This window comes from Cyprinodon variegatus, unplaced genomic scaffold (assembly GCF_000732505.1).
Source record: "Cyprinodon variegatus isolate N-32 unplaced genomic scaffold, C_variegatus-1.0 Scaffold457, whole genome shotgun sequence".
Classification (NCBI taxonomy): Eukaryota; Metazoa; Chordata; class Actinopteri; order Cyprinodontiformes; family Cyprinodontidae; genus Cyprinodon; species Cyprinodon variegatus.
The window spans coordinates 67,457-89,751 of NW_015150910.1; the positions used below are offsets into that span (position 1 = coordinate 67,457).

Below are 22,295 nucleotides of genomic sequence, written 5' to 3' on the forward strand. Positions count from 1 at the left end.
TAAAATATTCTTCAGTTCTCTAAAGCTGGGCTTACACTGTGCCCTTTTCGGGGCACAGTGTAAGCCCATCGGAGAGAACTTTCCGATCGGCCCGACTTTCAGCCTGATCGTGCATCGTGTGGTGTACAGGGGGTAACGAGGGGCGATCAGCCTCTCACGACAACCTCCCGATCAGGAATCGTGATGTCTGGAGAAAATCAAACATGTTTGATCTTCAGTCGACAGTTGTGGGCAAATCGCTCAATGGGCATAGGCAAACAAGGATTCTTCTTCTTCCTCTCAGAGAAAAACACAGAAGCATGGCAGGGGTGCTGGTGAAATGGAGTTCTTTCTGTAAAAAGGACAGACCGTAGTAGCCACGTTTGCTCAGCCATATCTTTGTCCAAATACGTTTCGGCCTTTTTTTTTTTTTTAAGGCAGTCAGCACAAAATTGCCAAGTCAGCGTGTTTCACTCTAGTGAGCTTCATATTCTTCTTCTACTGGTTTGGGTTCCGGATAGATTAGTCCCATTATTGCCATCTCTCTTCAGCGCTGAGTCCAATGTAGTTTTTAAATGTGCATGTGCAGTGTCGGGCAGCACCTGCATCGTGAGCTGTGAGCTCACACTGTACGAAGAAACCACAGGGTTTCGTCGTACAGTGTGAGCTGCAGCTGCGAGCAACGACTGAAAATATCGTACAGTGTATGTCCGGCTTAATACTACACTTACATATTTGCTGAATCTGAGTATGCAAAACATATCAATATGTACTACAGAATATATTTCCGTAACATGAAGTAATTTTATATCTCTTAAGAGAATTTTAAAGCTAAAAAGCATCTTTTTCTAAATTGGTACCTTTTTTCAAAGATTAAGGTTCAGATTTTGGTTTTGGTGGTTTTATTGTTACATTTTTAAATAAGCATTTACTTATACCTCTTTAACTTTATTACATTTTAATGCATAAAACTTTGTGTTATATAGAAATGAAAGGTTTAGTGATTTAAGATACCTGTTCTTGATGACTTTAATAGGTACTAATCTAAGGCCTTCCCCAGTATATTAGGTAAACTGTTCTAAAAGAGTTGGTTTACAGATCCTACACAGTTTTTACAATTCATGAGGGACGTAGTTCATTTCAGATATGACCGAAGAATGGTCGCATTGCCCCCCTGAAAAATAAATCTTTTCAGTGAAAGCACATTTTCTAGCTGCAGCAAGCAGAAATGTTTTCATTTGAACTAGTGATGAGTATCAGGCCTTCTAATGTTGCAGCGTGGTTTGTTTCTGTAGGAAGTCCTATCCAGAGCCTGTCCTTTCCTCAAAGCTCCACCAACTATGAGCTAACAGGGCTCCAACCAAATACAGAGTACATCTTCACGCTATACACGCTGTATGAGGGCCGTGAAGAGGCCACACCTGTGTCCACTGAAGACAGAGGTCAGTCAGCAGCTTGTGATTTATTTATGTCTAAGTTATGCATCATGTTGGTAGTAAACTATCTGTCATGAATTATTCCTGAAATATTGCAGAGAAGCAGCCAGTAGGAAGTGTGTCCAACCTGAGAGTGGTGGAGTCCCTTGGGAGCACAGTCCGCATTGGGTGGACGGGTGTGGCAGGGGCCACACAGTACCGGATTGTTATCTTGAACACTGAGGGTATATGACTATATTTTTATGGTTTCTGTTTTGTTTTGCTTTTTAATGAATTTAGAAATAATAGTAACTTCTGCTTTTTCTCGCATCATCTTAGATGAAACAGAGACAATCCAGGTTATTCCTGGAAACCAGAGGATCCTCGACTTAAGCGATCTGACAGTGGGCGTTTCATACGGTGTTAGCGTCACCGCATTGGTAGGAGTTAATGAAGGAAAGACAGTTACTGTCTACATCAAACCAGGTGAGCCCAATGATTTATTAGAACATTCATGAAAGATTAGCTATGCTAAATGGCATGAAAGCTGTACAAAACGAAATTTCGTTTTGTATATACTCTGTGTATACAAAATGTCAATAAAGGTTGTCTGAGTCTAAGTAATGTATTTGTTTTTCCAGCAGTATAGCTAGGATATATAACATGTTCAATGTTAAATAATGTACAAAACTTCTGTTTATTGCAGAGCCAGCTGCAGGGAGAGTGACCAATCTCAGAATAACAAATGTAAACAGTCGGAGAATCCGCATTGTCTGGCAAGGTGTTACTGGTGCAACAGGTTATAGAGTTACCTGGAGACAAGGCAACAGTAAGTGGATTACAGTGGATTACAAACCCATTTGAAGATGTCTTTTAACTTATGAGGCAATAATCATTTTAAAACCTTTTCTATCTTTAATGCAACATCTAACAAAAAATGTGATGATAAAATATAAAAAAAGAACATTTGCTAATATCAGTTTAAGTCAATTTGCACAAATTGTATGTTGTGATGTCTTATGATTGACTTTTATCCTCTGGTCTTGTTTTGTACAAGTTTTCAGCCTTCCTTTACTGTGATACTTGTGCACCCATCTGACTAGCCCTTTCCAGCCACTTAAATTACCTCCTTTAAGTCTTTATTTATTATTTTTAGTTGAATGTCTTTTATTCACTGTGTTGCTGAAAATTAAAAACCTCATCACCTCATCAGAATTTCATCTTTAGTTTTCCCTGGAAATACTTGAAGGTTTTAGGATTAAATCCAAATGCTCTAAAGAACTGGTCATGTTTTTACCCTTCACAAAAACACACAGTTCCATCAGAGGAAAAGTAGCCCCAGAGTATGACAACACCTCCACCCTGTTTCACTGTGGGAATGGTAATTTACATTGTTGCCAAACACCTCTGCACCCTTGATGAAAATCTTCCTACAATAAGGTCTTCCTTCCCTCTTCCTTGGTTTATAAATAAAGTTTTAAATGAGCATTTGAGATAGGGATCAAGTGAGGAGATTGGTCAGATTTACAGTTTTTGGGTTGTTTGAAGGCCATTAAACATGCATAACTTTAACCATGTTAAATATTTGAATTCATAATAATAAAGTATATATTTCTTAATTCTTTATTCTACTGTGCAGATGCAGAACAATCTCGTCTTCTGGGACCGGAGCCTACCCTTTTCACTATTGATGGCCTGCAACCAGATGAGGCTCTTGTAATTGGTGTCGCCCCTATTGTTAATCAACGTGTTGGTGAAGCCGTCACTCTGTCTGCAAGAACAAATCCCTCTAGTGGAGCATTGTCTGGGCTTCGCATTACTGAAATCTCATCACAGAGTATACGAATTGCATGGTCACCCTTTTCTCGGGCTACTGGATATAAGATCACTTGGAGCCGTGAAGATGGTAAGGAATTTTTTGCCATAGATACGGTTACAATCAAGGGTAAATTATGGTGTCTCTGAAGACCAAATCACATCAGCAAACCTTAAAAAACAACTACAAATTAAAAGAAAGCAACCACAAATTTAAAACCACCACAGCATATTCAAAATTACAATGACATAAACTTGAATGAAATACAACTAAAAAAGTCAACAATATATTTAGAATCACAATAACATATTCAGCTTTTTTAATTTTACTTTTTTCAATGTATGTCCTGATTCAAACTATTCCTGGATAGCTATGTTTGGAGGACTGATAACATTCATTTTTTGAAGAACAATTGGAACAGGTAGGTCTGATTTTTCCTACTGGTATCTACCTCTTCGGTAGGTTCATGTCATTGTGTTTCTGAAAATGTGAGTCTGAGCATGTTGCATTTTATTATTGGTATCCATTTCAAGATAAAGTAATCATGTTCATAAGTATGTTGTTTTGGTTTTGAATATTTTGTTGATTTTTTTCTTTTATTTATTGTCGTGTTTGAGGATCTGTTGATGTGGTTTCCACCTCAGGGCCACAATAGTATATACATTCAGTTACATAACATTCAACATTCTGACACATTAAATCAAGTTTTATTGATTTTACTTGTATTCTATGTTACAGATTAAAACAAAGTTACACACATTTTTTTATTTTTATATATATATTTTTTTTTTTACAAGTAATCAAAAATGCGACCGCTGACCACTTTTGCACATCCAGAGACTGAATTTCTTCTCTCCCACCTAAGAAATATCTCAAACTCAGCCAGATTAAGTATAGAGCTTTAATAAACATCAGTTTTTTTTATTTTTTACAAGATTATAATTTGCATTTAGGTTTAAATGGTTACTTGACCATTCTAACACAAACACATCCTTCGATCCAAACGTCCACTGTAAATCTGCTTATAGGCTAAAGGTTTCTTTCCTGTTGGAAGGTCAACCTCTGCCCACTTCTTAATACTTTCAGAGCTTCCAACAGGTTTTCTACCAGGGTTCTACCCTAAACCGTTCCATCTATCTTTCAATGAATATGATTTCCCTCGTTTTCTATGACAAAAAAAGACTAAAAAAAAAAAAAAAAAGATATTCTCTATGCATCTTGTCACACCATGTGACACTGAGGCGACTTGAGGGCACTGCAGTATTAGTTTTTTAGCAACACATACCAATGTAAATTTACACTTTGTTCATCTCCTGCTTGGCTGCTTCCCTCACTCAAAAACTATCTCAATCATTTTAGGCCAGGGGTCTTCAGTATTTACAATGAAAAATAGCATGTTTTCTCCTCTGCTACTAAAGAGAATATGTCAACAAGGTCCCTGTCACCCTCACAATCTGCTTGACCCCAGAGGAAAACTTACCTTTTAAGCTTTCAGAATACTTACAATATGAATTTAGTTTCATTTGATGGTGACATTATTAATGAAAGATTTTGATAGTGCTGTAAAACAAAATAACTAACATACAATATATATGTTTGATAAAAACAATCCATATATGTGGAGGGAAAAAAACATATTTACAACATTTTAAACCTTTTTAAATGTTTGTATTTCATCGTTACTGTTAGTGCCATTCTCTTATGGCAAATCTATCTGTATAAAAAAATCTTTAAATTTATCATTTAGGCCCTAAAGAGCCTCAACTAAAAAGTAACAGGCTCACACTGTCGGAGGACAAGCTAGTCTTTATGTTTGCATTTGTGCTGTTTCCTTTCTATTCCCACAACATGCAAAGTAATAATCTATAGAGCTGTGTGAGATATTTAAAGCTTGGTTATTTTTATATAACCTAAATCACTTTAAGTTTCTTCACAAACCGCTGAGATCTTTACAGAACACCCATAGAAATGCTGTGGTATAAATTACTCACAGGCTGACTCAATTTACTGATTAGTTGACCTCTGAAGGCAATTCGTTGCCCTCTATTTGATTTATGGGGGGAGCGAGTAGGGGTCCAATTATACAATCCTTTTCTGGCTTTTGTCAATAATTAAATTTTTTAGAAGATATAGACTTTTCATTTTGCACTACCTGATATTAGTCCATCACATAAAAATCCAATAAAATACATTGACATTTGTGTTTCTAATGTTGCCAAATGATGGAGGAATATAAACACTTTTGCAAGCCAATGCATGTGAGTTTAAGGGTATCAGTTAATGCTAAACATCGTATATCTCTCCATACAGGAACTGAAACAACACGAACCATAGGTGCAGATGTCTCTTCCTACATCATAGATGGACTTCGGCCTAACTCAGCGTACACTGTACAGGTTTCTACTCTTGTTGGCTCTCGGGAAGGAACTCCAGCTATTCTCAGGGTTAGAACAGGTGTGTGGTTGAATTTCTCCATTGTTCCTGCTTTCAGGAATGTTTCTGATGCAGCTGGAAAAAAGCCTTAAAATATTGAAAGTGTAAAATGTTTTGGTTCCAATTCACTCAGAATCAGAATCGTTGGTGGGAACAGTAACATCGCTTCAAGTACAGGAAACCCGAGGGGAAGTGGTCCGAGTTTCCTGGGTTGGGGTCCAGGGAGCAACAGCCTACCGCGTCACTTGGAGGAGAATTGATGGTAGTTTTTTTTTTTGCACAGTTCTTGGAAAAAATCTGTTCATCTTTCTGTTCCATAATGCAGCTATGCTACCACCTGCCCGATTGATCTGCTGGAGAAACTGCTGACTCTGAGCCACTTGTAGCAATAGGCCTGATCCGACTGCCAACCTGTCCTGTTTGGATTAAACACTTTAACTTAACCGTTGTAAAAATGTTTGAATTGTTTTGTTTTCACATAAAGATTCTTTGAGCTTATTGCTTCCACATCAAAATTCGTTAGAATGAAACTGTATTGTTTTTTTGTTGGAAGAAAGATTTACACTTTCCTATTAAAGCCACTTTTTCCCTTAACAAACTGCTTGTTTGATCATGACTCTCTGCTGCATAGATGGGGTAGAACAAAGCCAGCTGGTGAGTAGAGATGTGACATCTCTGGATTTGGACCAACTTGATCCCGGCGTTCAGTATGAGGTTCAGGTCGTCGCTTTAGTAGAAAACAGAGAAGGCGCGCCTGTTTCTGTCAGAGTCACCACACGTGAGTCTAATTTTTCAGTGTTAGACACATCTAATGAGGAAACAGGATAGCATGGGGACTTATGACCTTGTGTGTCCTCCATTTGTACAGCTGGTTATGTCACCCCACCTTCGCCACTACCAAACACCACTTTACGAGCCACAGAGGTTACTCAGGATTCCGTGCGGCTGAGCTGGGCTCTCCTTCCTGGTGCCACAGGATACATTCTTCGATGGAAAGAGGAGACAGGTGACAAAAGGAACATTTGCTTTATAGTTTGTTTCACAACCAAATTTGTTTGATGATTTTATGTATCTATATGTATCAGATGTGGGTAGGGGACTGTCTGTCACGCTGCCTGCATTGTCCAGCTCGTACCTGGTGACCGGGCTGCGTTTGGGCCGCAGATACAGATTCACCATCCAGCCTACTTTTGTAGGCGGAGTTTCAGCCGAGACTTTTGTAGATGAACGCACAGGTAATACACTGTCTTTCTTGTCTTCACTGTCTTTCCATTCTTAATTTTAATTATTGGCTCTGACCAGGTAGCATTTGTTAATTGTTGTGAACCGCTTTCCCTCCAGTGTGTCTGGGTGGACGTCTTGATGTGGTGTTTCTGGTGCCTGCATCCACTGATCGGGCTGACCTGGCTAGACCGCTGAGGGACCTTGTTACCAGTGCGGCAGGGTCACTTGCTGCTATTGGGCCTCAAGACTCTCAGGTGCATTTGGTGAAATCCTAAGCAAAGAAAAAAATGGTTGGTTGAAACACTAATTGATTTTCTGGTTATAGGTAGGGGTGGTTGTATACAGTTTTAGACCCAAAAGCTGGTTCCTGCTCAGTCGTCATTCCAGATCTGACACACTGCTCCAAGAGATCCAGTCAACACCCTTTGATGAAAGCCCAGGGAACAACATAGGTCTGTGTTTAAAACAAAAATATTTTATAGAATAATCCAATAAACACTTGGTTTAGTGTGGCTATATGCAGTTGTGACTTTAGCTGTACTACTCTGTATTAGGTGAGGCGGTGAGGTTCACCCGGCAATACATGCTGACCCCCACAGCTGGAAGGAGGCCCAGGGTGCCTGGAGCAATCGTGATCATTGCTGACAGAAAATCTGTGGACAACCTGACCCTTGCAGTCAGCAGCCTAAGAGATGCAGGTGTGAGGCACTGAAGCTGTGATTGTATGCTGAATGAGTCACTGAAGTTAAGATGTATGCTGGTGAAGGTTCATCCAGGTCATAGTCATTCCATAGTCATTTTTTGGCCATAGTCATTTTTGGAAGTTAAGATGTAGTAGAGTGGTGGCCTAGTGGTTAGGACACAGAGCTTGGAATCCTGAGGTTCTGAGTCTGAGCCCAACTTCCACAAACTGCCACTCTGGGTCTCTGAGCAAGACCCTTAACCCCCCTATTGCTCCCGACAATGGCAGCCCTCTGCCCTCCAAGGAGATGGGTTAAATGCAGATGTAAATTTCTGCAATGTGAGATCAGTAAAGTTTAATTATTTATTATGTTTTATCACTGCTCTGTCTAACCATTTGAAAAGTTGAGCCCCTGTCATAAATGCATTTTTTAGTTAATCTTTAGTTGTGTCCTTTATAATGCATTAAATGTTAAGGGAAAACATGTGGTAAAAAGAAAAATTGTTAAGAGCAAAAACTAAAGGTCAGTAATGAAGATATTTCTATAGATTTAGGTCTTGCAAGTATTGATGTCTCTTAAACCTTTGGACATTTTCTCACATTACATAAAAAAACTGCTTTGTATTCCATTTTGAATTTTAAAAGAGAAAATAATATATAATTATAAAAGGAATGGAAATTATTCTTTGTATTTACAAGTAAAAATCTTAAAAGTGTGGCATGCACTTGCATTCCTCCACTTAACTCTGATATCCTTATTAAACACCAGCAGGCCTTGGCATGTTTTTTGTTTTATTTTTTCATTCCCAAATGATTCAGGTAGATTATCTATTTTAAGTTGTGTAAGAATTTACCAATGCTTAGACTTTCCTATTAATGTGTTCATGATGCATAATTTCCTGAAAACCAATTTAGAGTGTCTCTGATTTCATATCTAAACAAAGTTAGTGTGAAATATTTTTGCTTCATCCTTTGTTGGAGAATTCTTTCTCTGAATTTGAATCATTTATATATCTTTGTGCATGTAAGGCGTGACGGTGCTAGCAGTGGGTATAGACCAAGCTGACAGAGAGGAACTGCGGCTGGCTGTGACGGATCGAAACCCACAGAACATTCTGTACGCTAGTACGGCAGAACGTCTGAACACACTACATGCTGATTTGGCTGACTTGCTTTGTGGGATCGCCAGAATTCCAGAGGTGAGAGATAATCTAGAAAAAAATATATATGTAACTGCATGTTATTAGTCAGTGTGTTTACAGGTCATGCTGTTTTTGCAAAGCAGCAACTGCATATTCTCAACTTATTCCCATTTGTGTATGTCTAATCAACCATTGTAACTGCATTTTACTAAGTATTAAAAAAGATTTTGCAAAAAAAAAACTTTTTTAATGCTCAATGAAAAAAAAAAACACACAAGGAGGGATAACTCTTATGCTCAAGTGGAGAAGAATCCAATTATTGTTATTAGGGTTGAAACAATTGAAATAATCATGATTAATCATGATTTAATTATTAATCATGATTAAAATAATCGTCAACTAATTTAGTAATCAATTAAACTTTAGCTGGAGTATAGAGACTCTAAAATAAGCCTTGTGCTGACAGAGGGACCCACTTAGAGCATTTATTATATCATAAACATTTTGCATTTAAGATAAAAAACTTTAATGTCTGTCAATATGCTCTATCCAGAACTCCTCAAATGGAAAAAGTTAAGTTTAAGCTTGTTTCATTTTGTAAAAAATCTTCTTTAAATAACCTTTGGCTATCCGATTTTTAATCAATTAATCAAAAAACCTAATCGATAGATTAATCGATTTCAAAATAACTGTTAGTTGCAGGCCTAATTGTAATGGTGTGATGCAGGGGAATGCATCAATTTGATATGTGTCTGTCTGTTGTAACGTAGAAGCCTCTTTTGGCTGTCACGTTTTCTAAAGAAAAGAGCCAAGTGGTTGTTTCTTGCTCTCATCTATGGCTTTGTGAAACACAGAATTTCTTGAAATCCTGGGTACAAAAGGCTCTTATGTTCTGTACATCGAAGGACTCTGGTGAGAAACATTGATGGCAGGGGTCGGTAATCCAAACTACTCAAAGAGCCATATTGGACCAAAAAAACAAAAAATAAATCTCTCTGGAACCGCAAAAATGTAAAAGTCTTATATATGCCTCTTATGGCAACACGGGCTCTAAGTGTATTAACCCACTATAGAAAAGGACTATGTGGGCTTAAATATATAATAAGCATTTATGATTAAATGTTTATGCTGGAGCAAATGTCACAGCAGCATGAGGTGAGAGAGGACCATTGAACACCTGCTACTTCACCGCCTTTCACTTCGCGGTTTAAGTTTCATTGCATTGATGAAATTATAGAAACACAATAAAGGAATCTTTCAATGGTGGACATGTTTCTGTTGGGAGGAATTGATTGAGTTATGAGGAACCAAGCAGGAACTGACATCCATCAGAGCAGTGTTCTCTAACCCTGAAATCCCACATCCTCCGTCACCAGCGTTCCTTGGTGTGATTTATATTTTTTGGATTTGGGGAAAAATAGAAGAAAGTTTACTTACCTGTTTCAGAGCGCTACCTGTTTGATCTGTGGACGGTTTTCCAACCTTGCAACAAAACTAGCAGCAGTAGTGGATAGGGGTGTCAACAATAATCGATTCAGCGATGCATTGCAATGCAGGACATGCACGATTCAGCATCGATGCGGCACCGTGCCATAATCGATTATGTCACTGTTTATTCTCTGGTCTCAAATGGACAAGTTGTGAAGTTTCAATTACTTCTGGGGGCATACCAACAACAATCAAGATGGCTGAAGTGGAGGGAGATGACCGCGATAGATGTGTAGGCCTAACGAAAAACGCACCAAAAGCTTGGAAAGCGGATATCTGGGCACATTTTGGATTTTACGAAGTCAGTGGGATTTTGATGCATCGCAATGCATCGTAGAATCGAATTGAATCGAATCGTTACCTGGTGAATCGTAATCGAATAGAATTGTGAGGGCAGTGCCAATGCACACCCCTAGTAGTGGAGTTTGGAGATGCAATCCACTTCTTAAATCTATCTTTGCACTCCTCTAATTTATCCAGAAGTTCTGCAATCACACTTTTTCTCTCCCTCCCAGCTTGGTGGTCGACTGCATATTCAGCCTTCCCTGGAAATGCCTTTCCAAATTTTTATTTTTATTTTTTGACAACCTCTGATTACAAAGCAAAAATGCAGACAATCCTTCCGCATTGATAATGAAAGCTAATGATTCGCTCCATTCTTTAAATGCTCTCTTCACATCAGCTATCTTCCTTTTTTTCCCTTTGGGATCCATGGTCCGAGACACACCTGCAGCTTTGTTTGCCTGGCACCGCGCCGTGCCGTGCCGCGCTGGTGGCAAGTTATGACCACTGATCTCTATGGCTATGACTAAAAATTATTGTTTAAATTTATTTATTATAGAAATGTTTACAGCGTTGGAAAACATAATTATTTTTTGTTCGACCTCCTGCACACCATATAAAAAGAAAAAAAAATCGACTTTCAGGGAGCCGCAAGGGGGATGTAAAGAGCTCCGGAGCCGTGGGTTGTCGACCCCTGATTAATGGTAAATAACATAAAATCATGGGTGTATCCTGCCTTACTGGGGAGTAGTGGCCTAGTGGTTAGGGCTTAGAGCTTGGAATATTGAGTTTCTGAGTTTGAGCCCCACTCCCACAGACTGCCACTCTGGGTCCCTGAGCAAAGACCCGTAACCTCACACTGCTCCCTGGGCACCCCACCATGGCAGCCCCCTGCTCCCTAAGGGGATGGGTTAAATGCAGAGGTAAACTTCTCCAATGTGAGATCAATACAGTTCAATTATTTATTATTGTATCAATGGTTCAAACTGGTGGCGATCCTTAAATACCACAGAGGGTGTTTTCAGCTCTCTGAAAGCCCCCTGATACCATACTGTGCATTGTTTTACCTGAATGCTGTTGATGACCATGTCAATCCCTTTATGGCCACAGTGTGCCCATCTCCTTGTGGCTACAACCAGCAGAATAATGTTTAATCTAGAAAGTGCAAATTATCTCACGAGGTACTTTAACAGGACCTGACTTCCCCGATCATTTTTTCATTGACCAAGATCTTTTAGGAATTTCAATTACACCTTTTATCTTTAAATCTTTTTGAGCAAGTTGTGCATGCGTTTATTTAAGTCGTCTGGATTCGAGCATTAGCCACAAAGCACTTTCTCTTTGCAGTTAGTCCAGAATGCTGTGGCACAACTTTTAACGGGCACCAAAAAACGTGAACACATCGCGTCTTTGCACTGGCTGCCTGTTAAGTTTAGAATTGATTTTTACTTAGACTTAGACAACTTTTATTGTAATTTTGTATACATAGAGTGTATACAAAACTAAAAGAAATTTAATTTTGTACAGCTTTCCAGACAGTAAATGAACATTTCAATTCCATAAGGTGCAGCAATGATCAAATGTAAACAGTGTAGGAGAAAAGAAAAAAAGAAAACAAAAAACATGGTGCAAAAAAACGTATTGATATGGATCGATGGTTCAGGATCAATGCCTACTTTGTAGCGTTCTAATCGGTGTATTTTGTCTGGAGCTGTAGCAAGCCACTGCCTTAAGGCACAGCCATCTTCCACTTTAAAATATTATTGTTCGTTTTTGAGGCCTTGAATCGACTGAGACCTCAGTACATCGTTACACCTCATCCAAATTAACCATCCCCTGTTGACTTTTAGGTCTGAGGGCAAGCTCCAGCTTGTGACTCCTAGGACAATAGGAAAACCGGAGGGGACAGAGCATTCTCTGTTGTTGGCCCTAAGCTGTGGAATTCACTGCCCTTCAATATACGTATGGCCCCCACCGTGGAGTGTTTTAAACCTAATCTTAGACTAACTTTTATTCTCTGACTTTTAGCATTGTGTAAGTTGTGTGGTCCCCTGTGGCAATGGCGTTAATATCGGTAAGCAGAGGCTGCAGTTGCTTACGGGTCCCCGACCTCTTAGGGGCCTGTCACTGACACCTGCTAGGCTCCCTTCCCAATTCTGGACTAGGACGTCTGATTGCAGACATAATTGTGCAAAAAATTCCTCTTAAAACTAACCTGATTTTAAGATTACTGGCCAGACCTTATTTATACCCCAAGATATGCCAGATTTCAACATGAGGGTGAGCCCTTTAAACACGACACTAATAGCAAAGCAGACAGTGGTACTTTTAATTACTATGTTAATAACTGTGTATAGTTCATTAGTCGGCTGGTAAAAAATACACTCATATAATATGTTTCAAACCGCAATAAAGATCTTAAAAGAACGATGTATTTCAGTATTTTATTTTTTACATTAGACTTGGAATTATGGGTAATCCAGAGTGTTGTACTTCATATGGAGGCCACCCAGATAATGTTGCTTACGGGCCTATTGTTGTGTTGTTACGCCATTGCCCTGTGGTTTTGTATTTATTTTATTGTATTTATTGTTTTAAACAGTTTTATTTATATTTATTGTTTTATACTTGAGCAGCACTTTGGAATTTTTTTTGGGTTAAATGTACTATATGAATAAAGTTAATTTGATTGCTAAATCTTTGGGATAAAGTGTTAAGGCAGCTCTTAAGGCAAAAATGATCCAAACTCTTGTATCTATGGTTATCTTTTATAGTGGGGCATTAGAGGAGCCTAGTAACAACTTTGGATTTCACACAACAGGCTTAAGAGTCTCACTAGGGTTTTCCAGGAGAACCGCCGGGAAGTGGCGTGCATAGCCGCTGGCTGCGACGCATGGGCGGAGCTCATAGCTCAGGCTTTCCGCTCGGCCCGGTCCAAACCCAGAACCTTCTCTCTCAGCTGCTGTGCTTTAGAGGAACTAGTTATTTTGGAGATGATCAGTTTTCTTTAAGATTTCTGTGTTTCCTTCTCAGATCTTGACCTTTTGCAATCTAAAGGCATTTCCTTCCACCTAACAGTTTCCTTTGATTTGCTCAGGTGATTCCTGGTCCAGAGCAGTGTACTGTACAGTGTCCTCAGGTAAGTTATTTTTACACCATCCTATATTATAATCCAGAATGTTAATTTACCACAGTCCTTGAAACCATGCTAACCAAGGCACACATTCAAAACCTCCTGGATCTGCTGCTGCCTTCTCCTGAATATGAATTTTATTAAACTATGTCTTTTAGGGTGAAAAGGGAGATCGTGGTCAGAAGGTAAAGTAGTGGATTACTTTTTCATAAACTCACTTTTAAGGTGAATCAATTTTATTTTTTAACATTTGATCGAAATGTTGAAAATCATGTCAGAAAGTCATGTTTCTGCTGACATTCAGTAGGTTTAAAATGCATTTACAATTTTTTTTTGACATAGTTGTCAGAAATGCTGCAATCAGTAATATTTTGGATGCTTCTTTATTTTTGATTTGTGCCTAAGGGTGAAAGAGGCAGAGACGGCACAGATGGACGCAAGGGTGAGCCTGTGAGTCGGATAAATCCCTATTTTGACAAGTGTGGTAAAACATGATACATAATATTAAGTAATACTATTAATACAAATGTTTTCCCTAATGACATGATGGAGGGCCGTGATGGTTTGCCTGGGAGGGAGGGTCCCAGGGGACCAGAAGGTCGACCAGGAACACCAGGAAGACCTATCCCTATTAACCCTTCCCAGGTTATAAAAGGGGAAAAGGGGGAGAGAGTAAGTCCAGCTAAGTTCATGCCAGCATTTTAAAAACCTGTCAATATAGAATAAGATATATTTTTTATATACTTAATCCTCTTTATCTTTTAGGGTTTTCCTGGAGTGGATGGAAATCCAGGATTACCAGGAAGACCAGGGGCTGCTGGAAATGCAGGTGTTCCAGTAAGTGAACGAGCAGAACCTGTGTACTGTTTTCTTTTTCTTTATTATTTTATTTTAATATTAAGAAAATAACATAACACAACAAACAAAAATCCATGTAATCCCTTAGGGTTCACAAGGTCTTCCTGGAGTCAGAGGAAGTACAGTAAGTATCCATCTGAGTTTAGAAAACTATCACCTGTATCCTGCTTTACATTGTATCTGTTCTTTATTAGGGTGAACCAGGAGGACAGGGCACACCTGGGCCAAAGGGGGATAAAGGTGAAAGGGTAAGCTAAAACTCTTTGTCAAATCATATAAGTAGTTTTGGTTCAAAAGTGGCTGAGAACACATAAGTAAAAGTTGGATGTGTCTTTGCTCTGATAATATTGCAGGGGGAACCTGGTTCAGTTGTATCCAGTTTGCCAGGCAGGAAAGGAGAACCAGGCGTCCCAGGAATACCAGTAAGAGTGTAAAGTCACTTAATTTAGAGACAAAAGAAAGGGAAACGTCGATTTTCCATATTTTGTATAGTGTGTAGGTTTCCATATTTAAAACACCCTTCATTTCATAGGTAACGTTTTCTCTTTCTCTTAAGAGTTGTAAAAATGGTATTAAGCTCTCCTTAAGAAATCCAATGTAGTATTTCTGCATCTTATATAAAGGGTACCCCAGGGCGACCCGGCATAGAAGGAGCCAAAGGAGCCCCTGGAGTTCCAGGTACACGAGGTCAGGATGGTCGGCCAGGAATTCCAGGAACACCAGGACTTTCCATTAAGGTTTGGCTCCTCCATCTCTTTTCCCAAATTACATATGTTTATAATGACTGAATTAGATATCATTGGCTGGTTTAGAGATAGATACTTGATGAGATAAAAAAAGATCTTCTCAAAGCACACTCCTGCACTTTTTTGTAACAAGAGTGTATATATGTAATACAAATATAATACTATTTGTTTTCTTTACAAAACAAAACCTCTAAAGGGTTGGGTTTGCATTTGTATCCAGCCCTTGTCTTCTCTGTTACGCCTACAACATTTAAAAACCTGTTTGAACTTGGACTGATGTTCTTTCAGATGAGCATACCCGGTCAGACCAGCATACCCATAGTCAATACCCGTTTATCCCTTTAGTTTTTCCCTTTGATTTTGTATGAAAACTTAACTTTAAACTACTTCAATGGGCGTGTATCCCTTAAGTTGTGTACAAAAAAACTATTTAATTACTTACTTTTTGGTGTTTTTGGAAACGTATGGTGATCCACCTTAAATAGTTTTTTTTTCGTACATGACCAAAGGAATACAAGGCCGTAGAGGTAGTGTAAAGTCTATTTTTTGTACAAAACAAAAGGGATAAACGCTCATCTGATGTTTTGCACACGCGTATTGACTATGGGTATGTTGGTCTGACGAGGTATGCTAATCTGACAGAACACCAGGTTATTAAAAAAAAAAAACAATGCTATAATCCATACTGTTTCATTTAAGCTCTGACTGCTTTTATTGTAACTGTTATCCCCCTGAAAGGTAAACCTCTGCCCTGTATTTCTAATTCTTCAGGCCTCTCATAGATTTTCTCCTAGAATTGCCTTCTAATCAACTCCATTCTTCTTCCAGTTAACTTTGATCTGTGCTCCTTGTTCTTCCAATCAATAAAAGTACTCTCAACTGGATTTACTAATCTTGGACTTACTGGTTTCCTAATAAAGTGAAAAAGGCTGAATACAGATACAATCTCACAATGCAAGAATGATCTCTTTGTTTAGCCTTGTCACATAAAGTCGATATAAAATGCACTGAAATCCAACTGCAACATATTAAAATCCATACAAAGTTTTAGGGATGTGAATACTATTTAAACATAAACACTACTACTTTATCCTGTCTGCAGCATAGCATCAGTATACATACTTGCAAACTGTGCATGCAGCAAAGTTACAGAAAACAAATACAAAAAACAGCATAAAGAACGACTTCGAATTGTCATAATTTAGTTCATCTGACTATATTACCTCCACTAACCTTCAGATTCTCTGTTGGCTCATTGAACTCACCTCAGTAGATCTCTGCATCCTGTGAGATACTGACAAAGAAAAAGTACTATTAGGCAATTATTAGTTCTTTATCTGTTTGAAGTTTTGTGATATATATTATATATATATTAGTAAGAGTTATACCGGTATATAACTCATATCCATGCTATTTCCCGTCTGTAAAAATAAAATGTTAATTCATCTTATTGTGATACATGTCCACACATAAATTGAAGTACAGAATCAGTTAACTCTTGATCAATTGTATCTAAAATGATCCAACAATAAGAATATTAACTATCTTCAGATTAACTCTAAGATAATTAATCTGAAGATAATTATCTTAAATCAATGTTTTGCATAAATGCTGACTGATTCTATATCATGGCTCGCTCTATGTTTTCATGAAATCATCAAATTAATATTTGTCCTTTCTAGGACACTCACAAAAAAATGTAAATGTTATTTTCCTGATTGTAAATTGATTTCTGAATGCAGAAAAACAGATACTGTAAATAAATTAAGACATTAGGTTAAAAGTAACCTATGTGTCTTGGTGCAGCAAACATTTAATTAGGACCCCCTTTATTCCCACAACAAAAATGACTTTCACACTTCAGAGATGTGACAGGAATTAATGTTTTACAGAACCATGTTCATTTTTTTTTATATTTAGAGCAAATTAATATTTGTTTTTTTCTGCACAACAACCAACCAAATTTAGAATCAGCATTACAGCAGCTTACTGTAGCAATCTTTGCAGTTAGTTTTTTAACTAAAACCAAAACTTCCCACCTTTGCAACACAGTGATTTTAGCATGAGTTGAATTTTAAATTGAGTTGAGAAAAATGGAAGCGGTACACATTACATCAGAACATCCTCGTAAAATTGTAATGTTAGTGACTTTAGGACCTTTAGGACCGTCTGAAGCACGAGATACTGATTTAAAAATATATATATTTCAAACAAAACTGCCTTTTTGTTAGTTTTTTTTTTACATGTCTTGTTTTATTTTATGTGATAAATTTCAAAATGACAAAGAATCAGGGATCCTAAGGGGTCAAAATCAGAAAGTCACTGCCCAAATCATAATGTTGATCCTTCAATCATTTGTTTTTCGCTCTCCATTCTTTGTTGCTACTTGCTACTACAGCTGTTTAAATCTGAATTCTTTGTTAAAAGGGCTTCTTTTAGCAAAGTTATTTTTTTATTTAGTTATTAAAGTGATTTTTTTTAAAATAGAGCCAGTCTTGGTCTGTTATATTTGGTTATCACTCAGTCTTTTATTGTCTTTGCTTCTTAAGCTTTTATTTTCCTCTTCAAGTCATTCTCACTTCACTTTATCTCCCACAGGGAGATAAGGGCAGTCAAGGAGAGCGGGTGAGTCATACCATCTTCAACTTGTCCTCTACAGTAAGGGAAGCAGTTTCCTGTGAAGAAAAAGACTGTAATGATCCTGGGCTCTTATCTCTCCTTTCTGTCAGGGACCTCCAGGAATAGGAAGCGGCGTGGCCGTGAAGGGTGAAAAGGGCTCCCCTGTAAGTGCTGCCAGTCGTCCATAATGTGCTGATCTTTTAGTTTTGCAACTGCAGTTTCATGCATATTTGGCATAATTTGAATTTACTGATTGCTTTGAAATAACCAGGGTATTCCAGGAGCTGCAGGTGTCCTGGGACCTAGAGGGCCAGCAGGACCACAGGGCAGTAAAGGGGATAAGGTATCATCAGGATGTATTTAGTGTTTGAAAATGTAAACAAATTAAAAGGCCTGTTAAAATGAATGGGTCCCTGGTGTTCATCAGGGCGACGATGGCACTGGACTGCCTGGACCTCAGGGAAAGCAAGGAGAGCCCGGTGACAGGGTGGGTCAATCACATGACACTTTGAAGATTAACATATATAATGACAAATATAATAAACTCACTATCCCAGAAAGACACAGTTGAGCTTTGGATAGGTGGTTCAGTGAAACAAGTTTTCAAAAATGTTTACTCTATATGGATCAGTAGAAGACAAGTATTGTTTTTGTTAACTTGTAGCGCCACCTGTAGGACAAATAACATCAGCTTTTTAAGAAAAAAAAAATAAAAATATATATATATATATATATATATTTTGTATCAACCTTAAAAATACAGCCACATGTATACAATAAATTACATGGAAAATCATCTTCCCAGCTGTTGAATAAATATATATATATTTTTAGGGACGGGGTTTAAAATTCATCATGTGAATTCATCATAAAAATGCAAAATGTTTCAGAATTGGTCTGTATCCTACCATTTGCCTGAGTAGAAACATTTATTTTAAGTTATCCTTTATGCTAACTAAAAAAACACAATAAAGGCATATTTTAAGCCCATGCATATTTCCAATATTTTCCAGGGCCCCCGTGGACCTGCAGGCGAGATTGGCAGCAAGGTAGGATGCATGTGATGACAAATATGTCTTTAATAATATGGAACAAAATTGACCTTTGTCCTGATCTCTGTTTCACCAGGGCGACAGAGGACAGCCAGGTGAACCTGGGACACGAGGAGACAGAGTGAGTCCTGAGGAGAGACAAGTTGTTCCTTTGAACATGTCTAAACCGGCATGCTTGGCACAGTGAAAGCGCTCCACTTTGAAGTAGTGATGAACTGGCAAATATTACGTAATCTAGATGTTTAACACCAGGCTCTTATCAGAGAAGACTAATAACTGGTTTCAAAATTAAAAGTTACTTCGTTAAAGTATTAGCATTATTTCATCTCATTTATTTCTTTTACACAGACGCATGAACAAGGGTTTGTAAAATATTTAATTATAAAAAAGCCCAGAATGAACGCTACTTTTATTCTAGTGATTTTTAATAATGCACTATTGTTGAAGATGATAATTTTTCATTTTATGATTAAAAATTATAAAACTGATTAGAAACACCAGAGACTAACTGATACCATTGCAAATGTATCCGGCATCCTCCACAGAATAGACAGTTAGAGCAGCAACATATCTGCAGCTGAGATATAGCGGTTGGATCACTCATCATGAAGGCCTCCTAATATATATAATAACTTAAGAAAAACAATCAGTTCATAAGTAAGAGCAGACTTTACATTTGTTTATCATCCAACTCCATTGCACATTTCTAAGAACTTAAAAATGTTTATTTTTTCATTTTTGATAAATGTCTTTTTTTGCTTGTTCTATTAATTGTGTTTTTACTACTTTGCTGCTGATATAGCTGCATTTTCGCTAAGGGATGACAAAGGATTTATTCTTTTCTGTTCTTGTCTGTAGCTTTAGATTTCTTCTTTATTTGATGAATGTGAACTTTTATATCTTTGCAGGGGGAGCGAGGGCCTGTTGGGGAGACTGGAGAGAAAGTCAGTATAGCTGGAGTTGCTGGTTTAGATTTTCATTGATTTTAAAGTTCCTAACTGTTGACTTTAGTCGGTTTTAAAGGAAGCTTGCACATTTCTCTGAACAATACTGTTATTTCAGGGTGATCAAGGAAAGGCAGGGATCCCAGGAACACCAGGCCTGAGAGTGAGCATTGTCTAAATGATGTGTAACTACATGTCTTGTGTGTAACTTTTTCTGTTTGATGCTCTGTGCAATTTTTTATGTGTTTTCATTTAAATGCAGGGTTTACCGGGACCAAGTGGACCAGCAGGAGAAAAGGTGAGAGAGAAAGCTTCTAAGGAACAATGATCGAAGACGCTGCATGTCAGTAGGCTTGCTGAACCTTCTATGATCAGATAGGAGGACATTTCAAGCACAATTTGTAGAAAATAATAGTGTCTACTTTCAGGGAAATGAAGGAGCACGAGGGGAGCCAGGAAGAAGTGTGAGTGCTCTGTTCTTATACCCGTAAGTATTGATTGAATGTCTGTGGCAGCTCAATAACTACACTGTGCTATATTTGTATTCATTCAGATGCCAGGTTTACAAGGAAGGAAAGGAGAACAGGTTTGAGATAAAGATTGCCTGAATTTTAACAATTTAAGCTGATACTTTTAGAGATATAGTGGGTGTTTTATAATTTTGTTTGTTCTTTTTAAAGGGAGAACGAGGTCTTCCTGGCTCTGATGGTCTAAAGGGAGATAGGGGAGAACCAGGACAAAGAGGAGAGAAAGTGAGCTAACGGCTGTGAATCACATACTGGAAACATTGCTTCTCTCAATTAACATTTATGATTATGTTGCTCCGTCAGGGTTCTCCAGGTTCAGGAGGCTCAGGTGTTGTTGGACCTAAAGGAGAGCCAGGAGAGCCAGTAGGTTTAAGACTGCCACAGTATAGTAACGCAATCTACGTTTGTGAAACAATATTTGAATCCATTTTTAATACAACTCCTCCAGTTGACGGTTCATTTAACATGCATTCTCTCCTCAGGGACGTCCAGGTCTTAATGGACGACCGGGAGCCAAGGTTTGTAGCCTGCAGTGTCCTTTCTGACTTTTACTTTGAAATGTTTGCTGCTTAACTGCTAAAATGATCTCTGTTATTTAGGGAGACCCAGGAGAACCAGGCGAGAGAGGAGAGAATGGTCGCCCGGGAATCCCTGGAAAACCCGGGCTTGGTGGAAAACCGGTCAGTGTCGCAGGGATATCACTCTTAGAAGCCCATACCAAAAAAAATGTGTTTCACACAACATTAAAAATAGTCAGAAGTAGGAGGTTGCCTGACATTAAGGAGATTATGAAGAATTACCTTTTATTAATTATACTGTCAATGCTTTTTATGCCAAATTGATGGCAATAAATGTACATTTTTTTGCAAAGCATTTTACATTTTGAATCGTTACAGAGGGAAACAATACAAAAAAGCTGCACTTGGATTAAAAAAAAACGTAATCAACCCAAAATACACTAAAAGCATCAGCATAGGGCTGGACAGTGGCACAGTTTGCTCTTTCTGCTTGCCTGGTCAGCTAGATCAATTTACACGGGGCATAAGTTAGTCTGGTAAGGCCCAATACTCTCTATTCTAAAACAGACCAATTGGAGCACAGTAGGCAGGCAGGATTGCAATTTATCTGCCAGTGAAGATTGCCAGTCATCCAGGTCAAAGTCATTCCAAAAAAAAGTTAAAAGGCTTTTGTTTGGCTATTCTATAAAGCCCGGAGATCTACACTACAGATTACAGATTTTTTTTCTGTATTTTCTTCAAACCTAGAAAAAAAAGGAAATTTTTCTATTCTTAATTTTCTATTAAAAATTTCAAGATTTATTTTGTAACTTAAGGGATTGTGGCTCACATGCAAAGAAAGCTAAAGAAATTCAGTGGCTCAGAAAATCTGAATATAACATTTAATGAGAAAAGGTTTTAACCACAAGTATCTGGCTTCTAAAAAGTATGTCCATTTTGTGCAGTTTATTCACTCATTCAATAGTTGTTTGGGTGAATTACTACATCAATGTGCCATGGTCTCAAGGTCATCAACTAATTGCATTTAGTAGCTGTAATGGTTGTCTGCATCGTTAGGTCTGGTAACTCATCTTCTTCCTCTTGACAACAGATTTTCTGTGGGGTTTAAGTCAGGGGAGTTTGTTGGCCAATCAAGGACAAGAACAGCATGGTCACTGAACCATTTTTTCTTACCTTTAGCAATGTGGGCATGTGCCAAGTCCTGTTGGGAAAAAAAATAATTTGCACTTCCATAGAGCTTCTCAGCAAAGGGAGAGGATGAGTTGCACTTTTACGTTTTGAGATATATCCAGCCTCAAATGAAATTTGAAAGATAATTAAACAATGGAATTAATGGAACAAGACAATTTACACTTAAAATAAGAAAACACAATTGCGTTGTCTTATTTCAAGTGCATTTTATCTAAACATCTAATTTTAAGAGTAAAACTCCTCATT

At 38.0% G+C, this 22,295-nt stretch overlaps 1 protein-coding gene and 1 long non-coding RNA gene across 2 annotated transcripts in view; both read left to right on the top strand.

Moving 5' to 3' along the window:
* Positions 1-22,295, top strand: part of col7a1 (collagen, type VII, alpha 1) — a 102,045-nt gene that overhangs the window by 19,628 nt on the left and 60,122 nt on the right. Inside the window, exons 14-51 of the mRNA XM_015389397.1 lie at positions 1,275-1,421; positions 1,514-1,639; positions 1,734-1,880; positions 2,101-2,223; positions 3,034-3,300; positions 5,521-5,664; positions 5,777-5,905; positions 6,275-6,421; positions 6,512-6,649; positions 6,729-6,878; positions 6,985-7,121; positions 7,193-7,319; positions 7,422-7,565; positions 8,579-8,748; positions 13,559-13,600; positions 13,753-13,779; positions 14,000-14,044; positions 14,147-14,266; positions 14,360-14,431; positions 14,541-14,576; positions 14,647-14,700; positions 14,806-14,874; positions 15,076-15,189; positions 17,797-17,823; positions 17,928-17,981; positions 18,089-18,160; positions 18,245-18,304; positions 18,831-18,866; positions 18,946-18,990; positions 19,778-19,813; positions 19,932-19,976; positions 20,076-20,111; positions 20,242-20,277; positions 20,367-20,399; positions 20,494-20,565; positions 20,644-20,703; positions 20,823-20,858; positions 20,940-21,020. Of these exons, the coding sequence (XP_015244883.1) occupies positions 1,275-1,421; positions 1,514-1,639; positions 1,734-1,880; positions 2,101-2,223; positions 3,034-3,300; positions 5,521-5,664; positions 5,777-5,905; positions 6,275-6,421; positions 6,512-6,649; positions 6,729-6,878; positions 6,985-7,121; positions 7,193-7,319; positions 7,422-7,565; positions 8,579-8,748; positions 13,559-13,600; positions 13,753-13,779; positions 14,000-14,044; positions 14,147-14,266; positions 14,360-14,431; positions 14,541-14,576; positions 14,647-14,700; positions 14,806-14,874; positions 15,076-15,189; positions 17,797-17,823; positions 17,928-17,981; positions 18,089-18,160; positions 18,245-18,304; positions 18,831-18,866; positions 18,946-18,990; positions 19,778-19,813; positions 19,932-19,976; positions 20,076-20,111; positions 20,242-20,277; positions 20,367-20,399; positions 20,494-20,565; positions 20,644-20,703; positions 20,823-20,858; positions 20,940-21,020 (3,404 nt within the window). The remainder of the gene's footprint in view (positions 1-1,274; positions 1,422-1,513; positions 1,640-1,733; positions 1,881-2,100; positions 2,224-3,033; positions 3,301-5,520; positions 5,665-5,776; positions 5,906-6,274; positions 6,422-6,511; positions 6,650-6,728; positions 6,879-6,984; positions 7,122-7,192; positions 7,320-7,421; positions 7,566-8,578; positions 8,749-13,558; positions 13,601-13,752; positions 13,780-13,999; positions 14,045-14,146; positions 14,267-14,359; positions 14,432-14,540; positions 14,577-14,646; positions 14,701-14,805; positions 14,875-15,075; positions 15,190-17,796; positions 17,824-17,927; positions 17,982-18,088; positions 18,161-18,244; positions 18,305-18,830; positions 18,867-18,945; positions 18,991-19,777; positions 19,814-19,931; positions 19,977-20,075; positions 20,112-20,241; positions 20,278-20,366; positions 20,400-20,493; positions 20,566-20,643; positions 20,704-20,822; positions 20,859-20,939; positions 21,021-22,295) is intronic.
* On the top strand, positions 17,920-20,129 carry LOC107094013. Its single transcript, XR_001481643.1, has 8 exons — positions 17,920-17,981; positions 18,089-18,160; positions 18,245-18,304; positions 18,831-18,866; positions 18,946-18,990; positions 19,778-19,813; positions 19,932-19,976; positions 20,076-20,129. It is a non-coding gene; the product is annotated as an uncharacterized LOC107094013 (long non-coding RNA).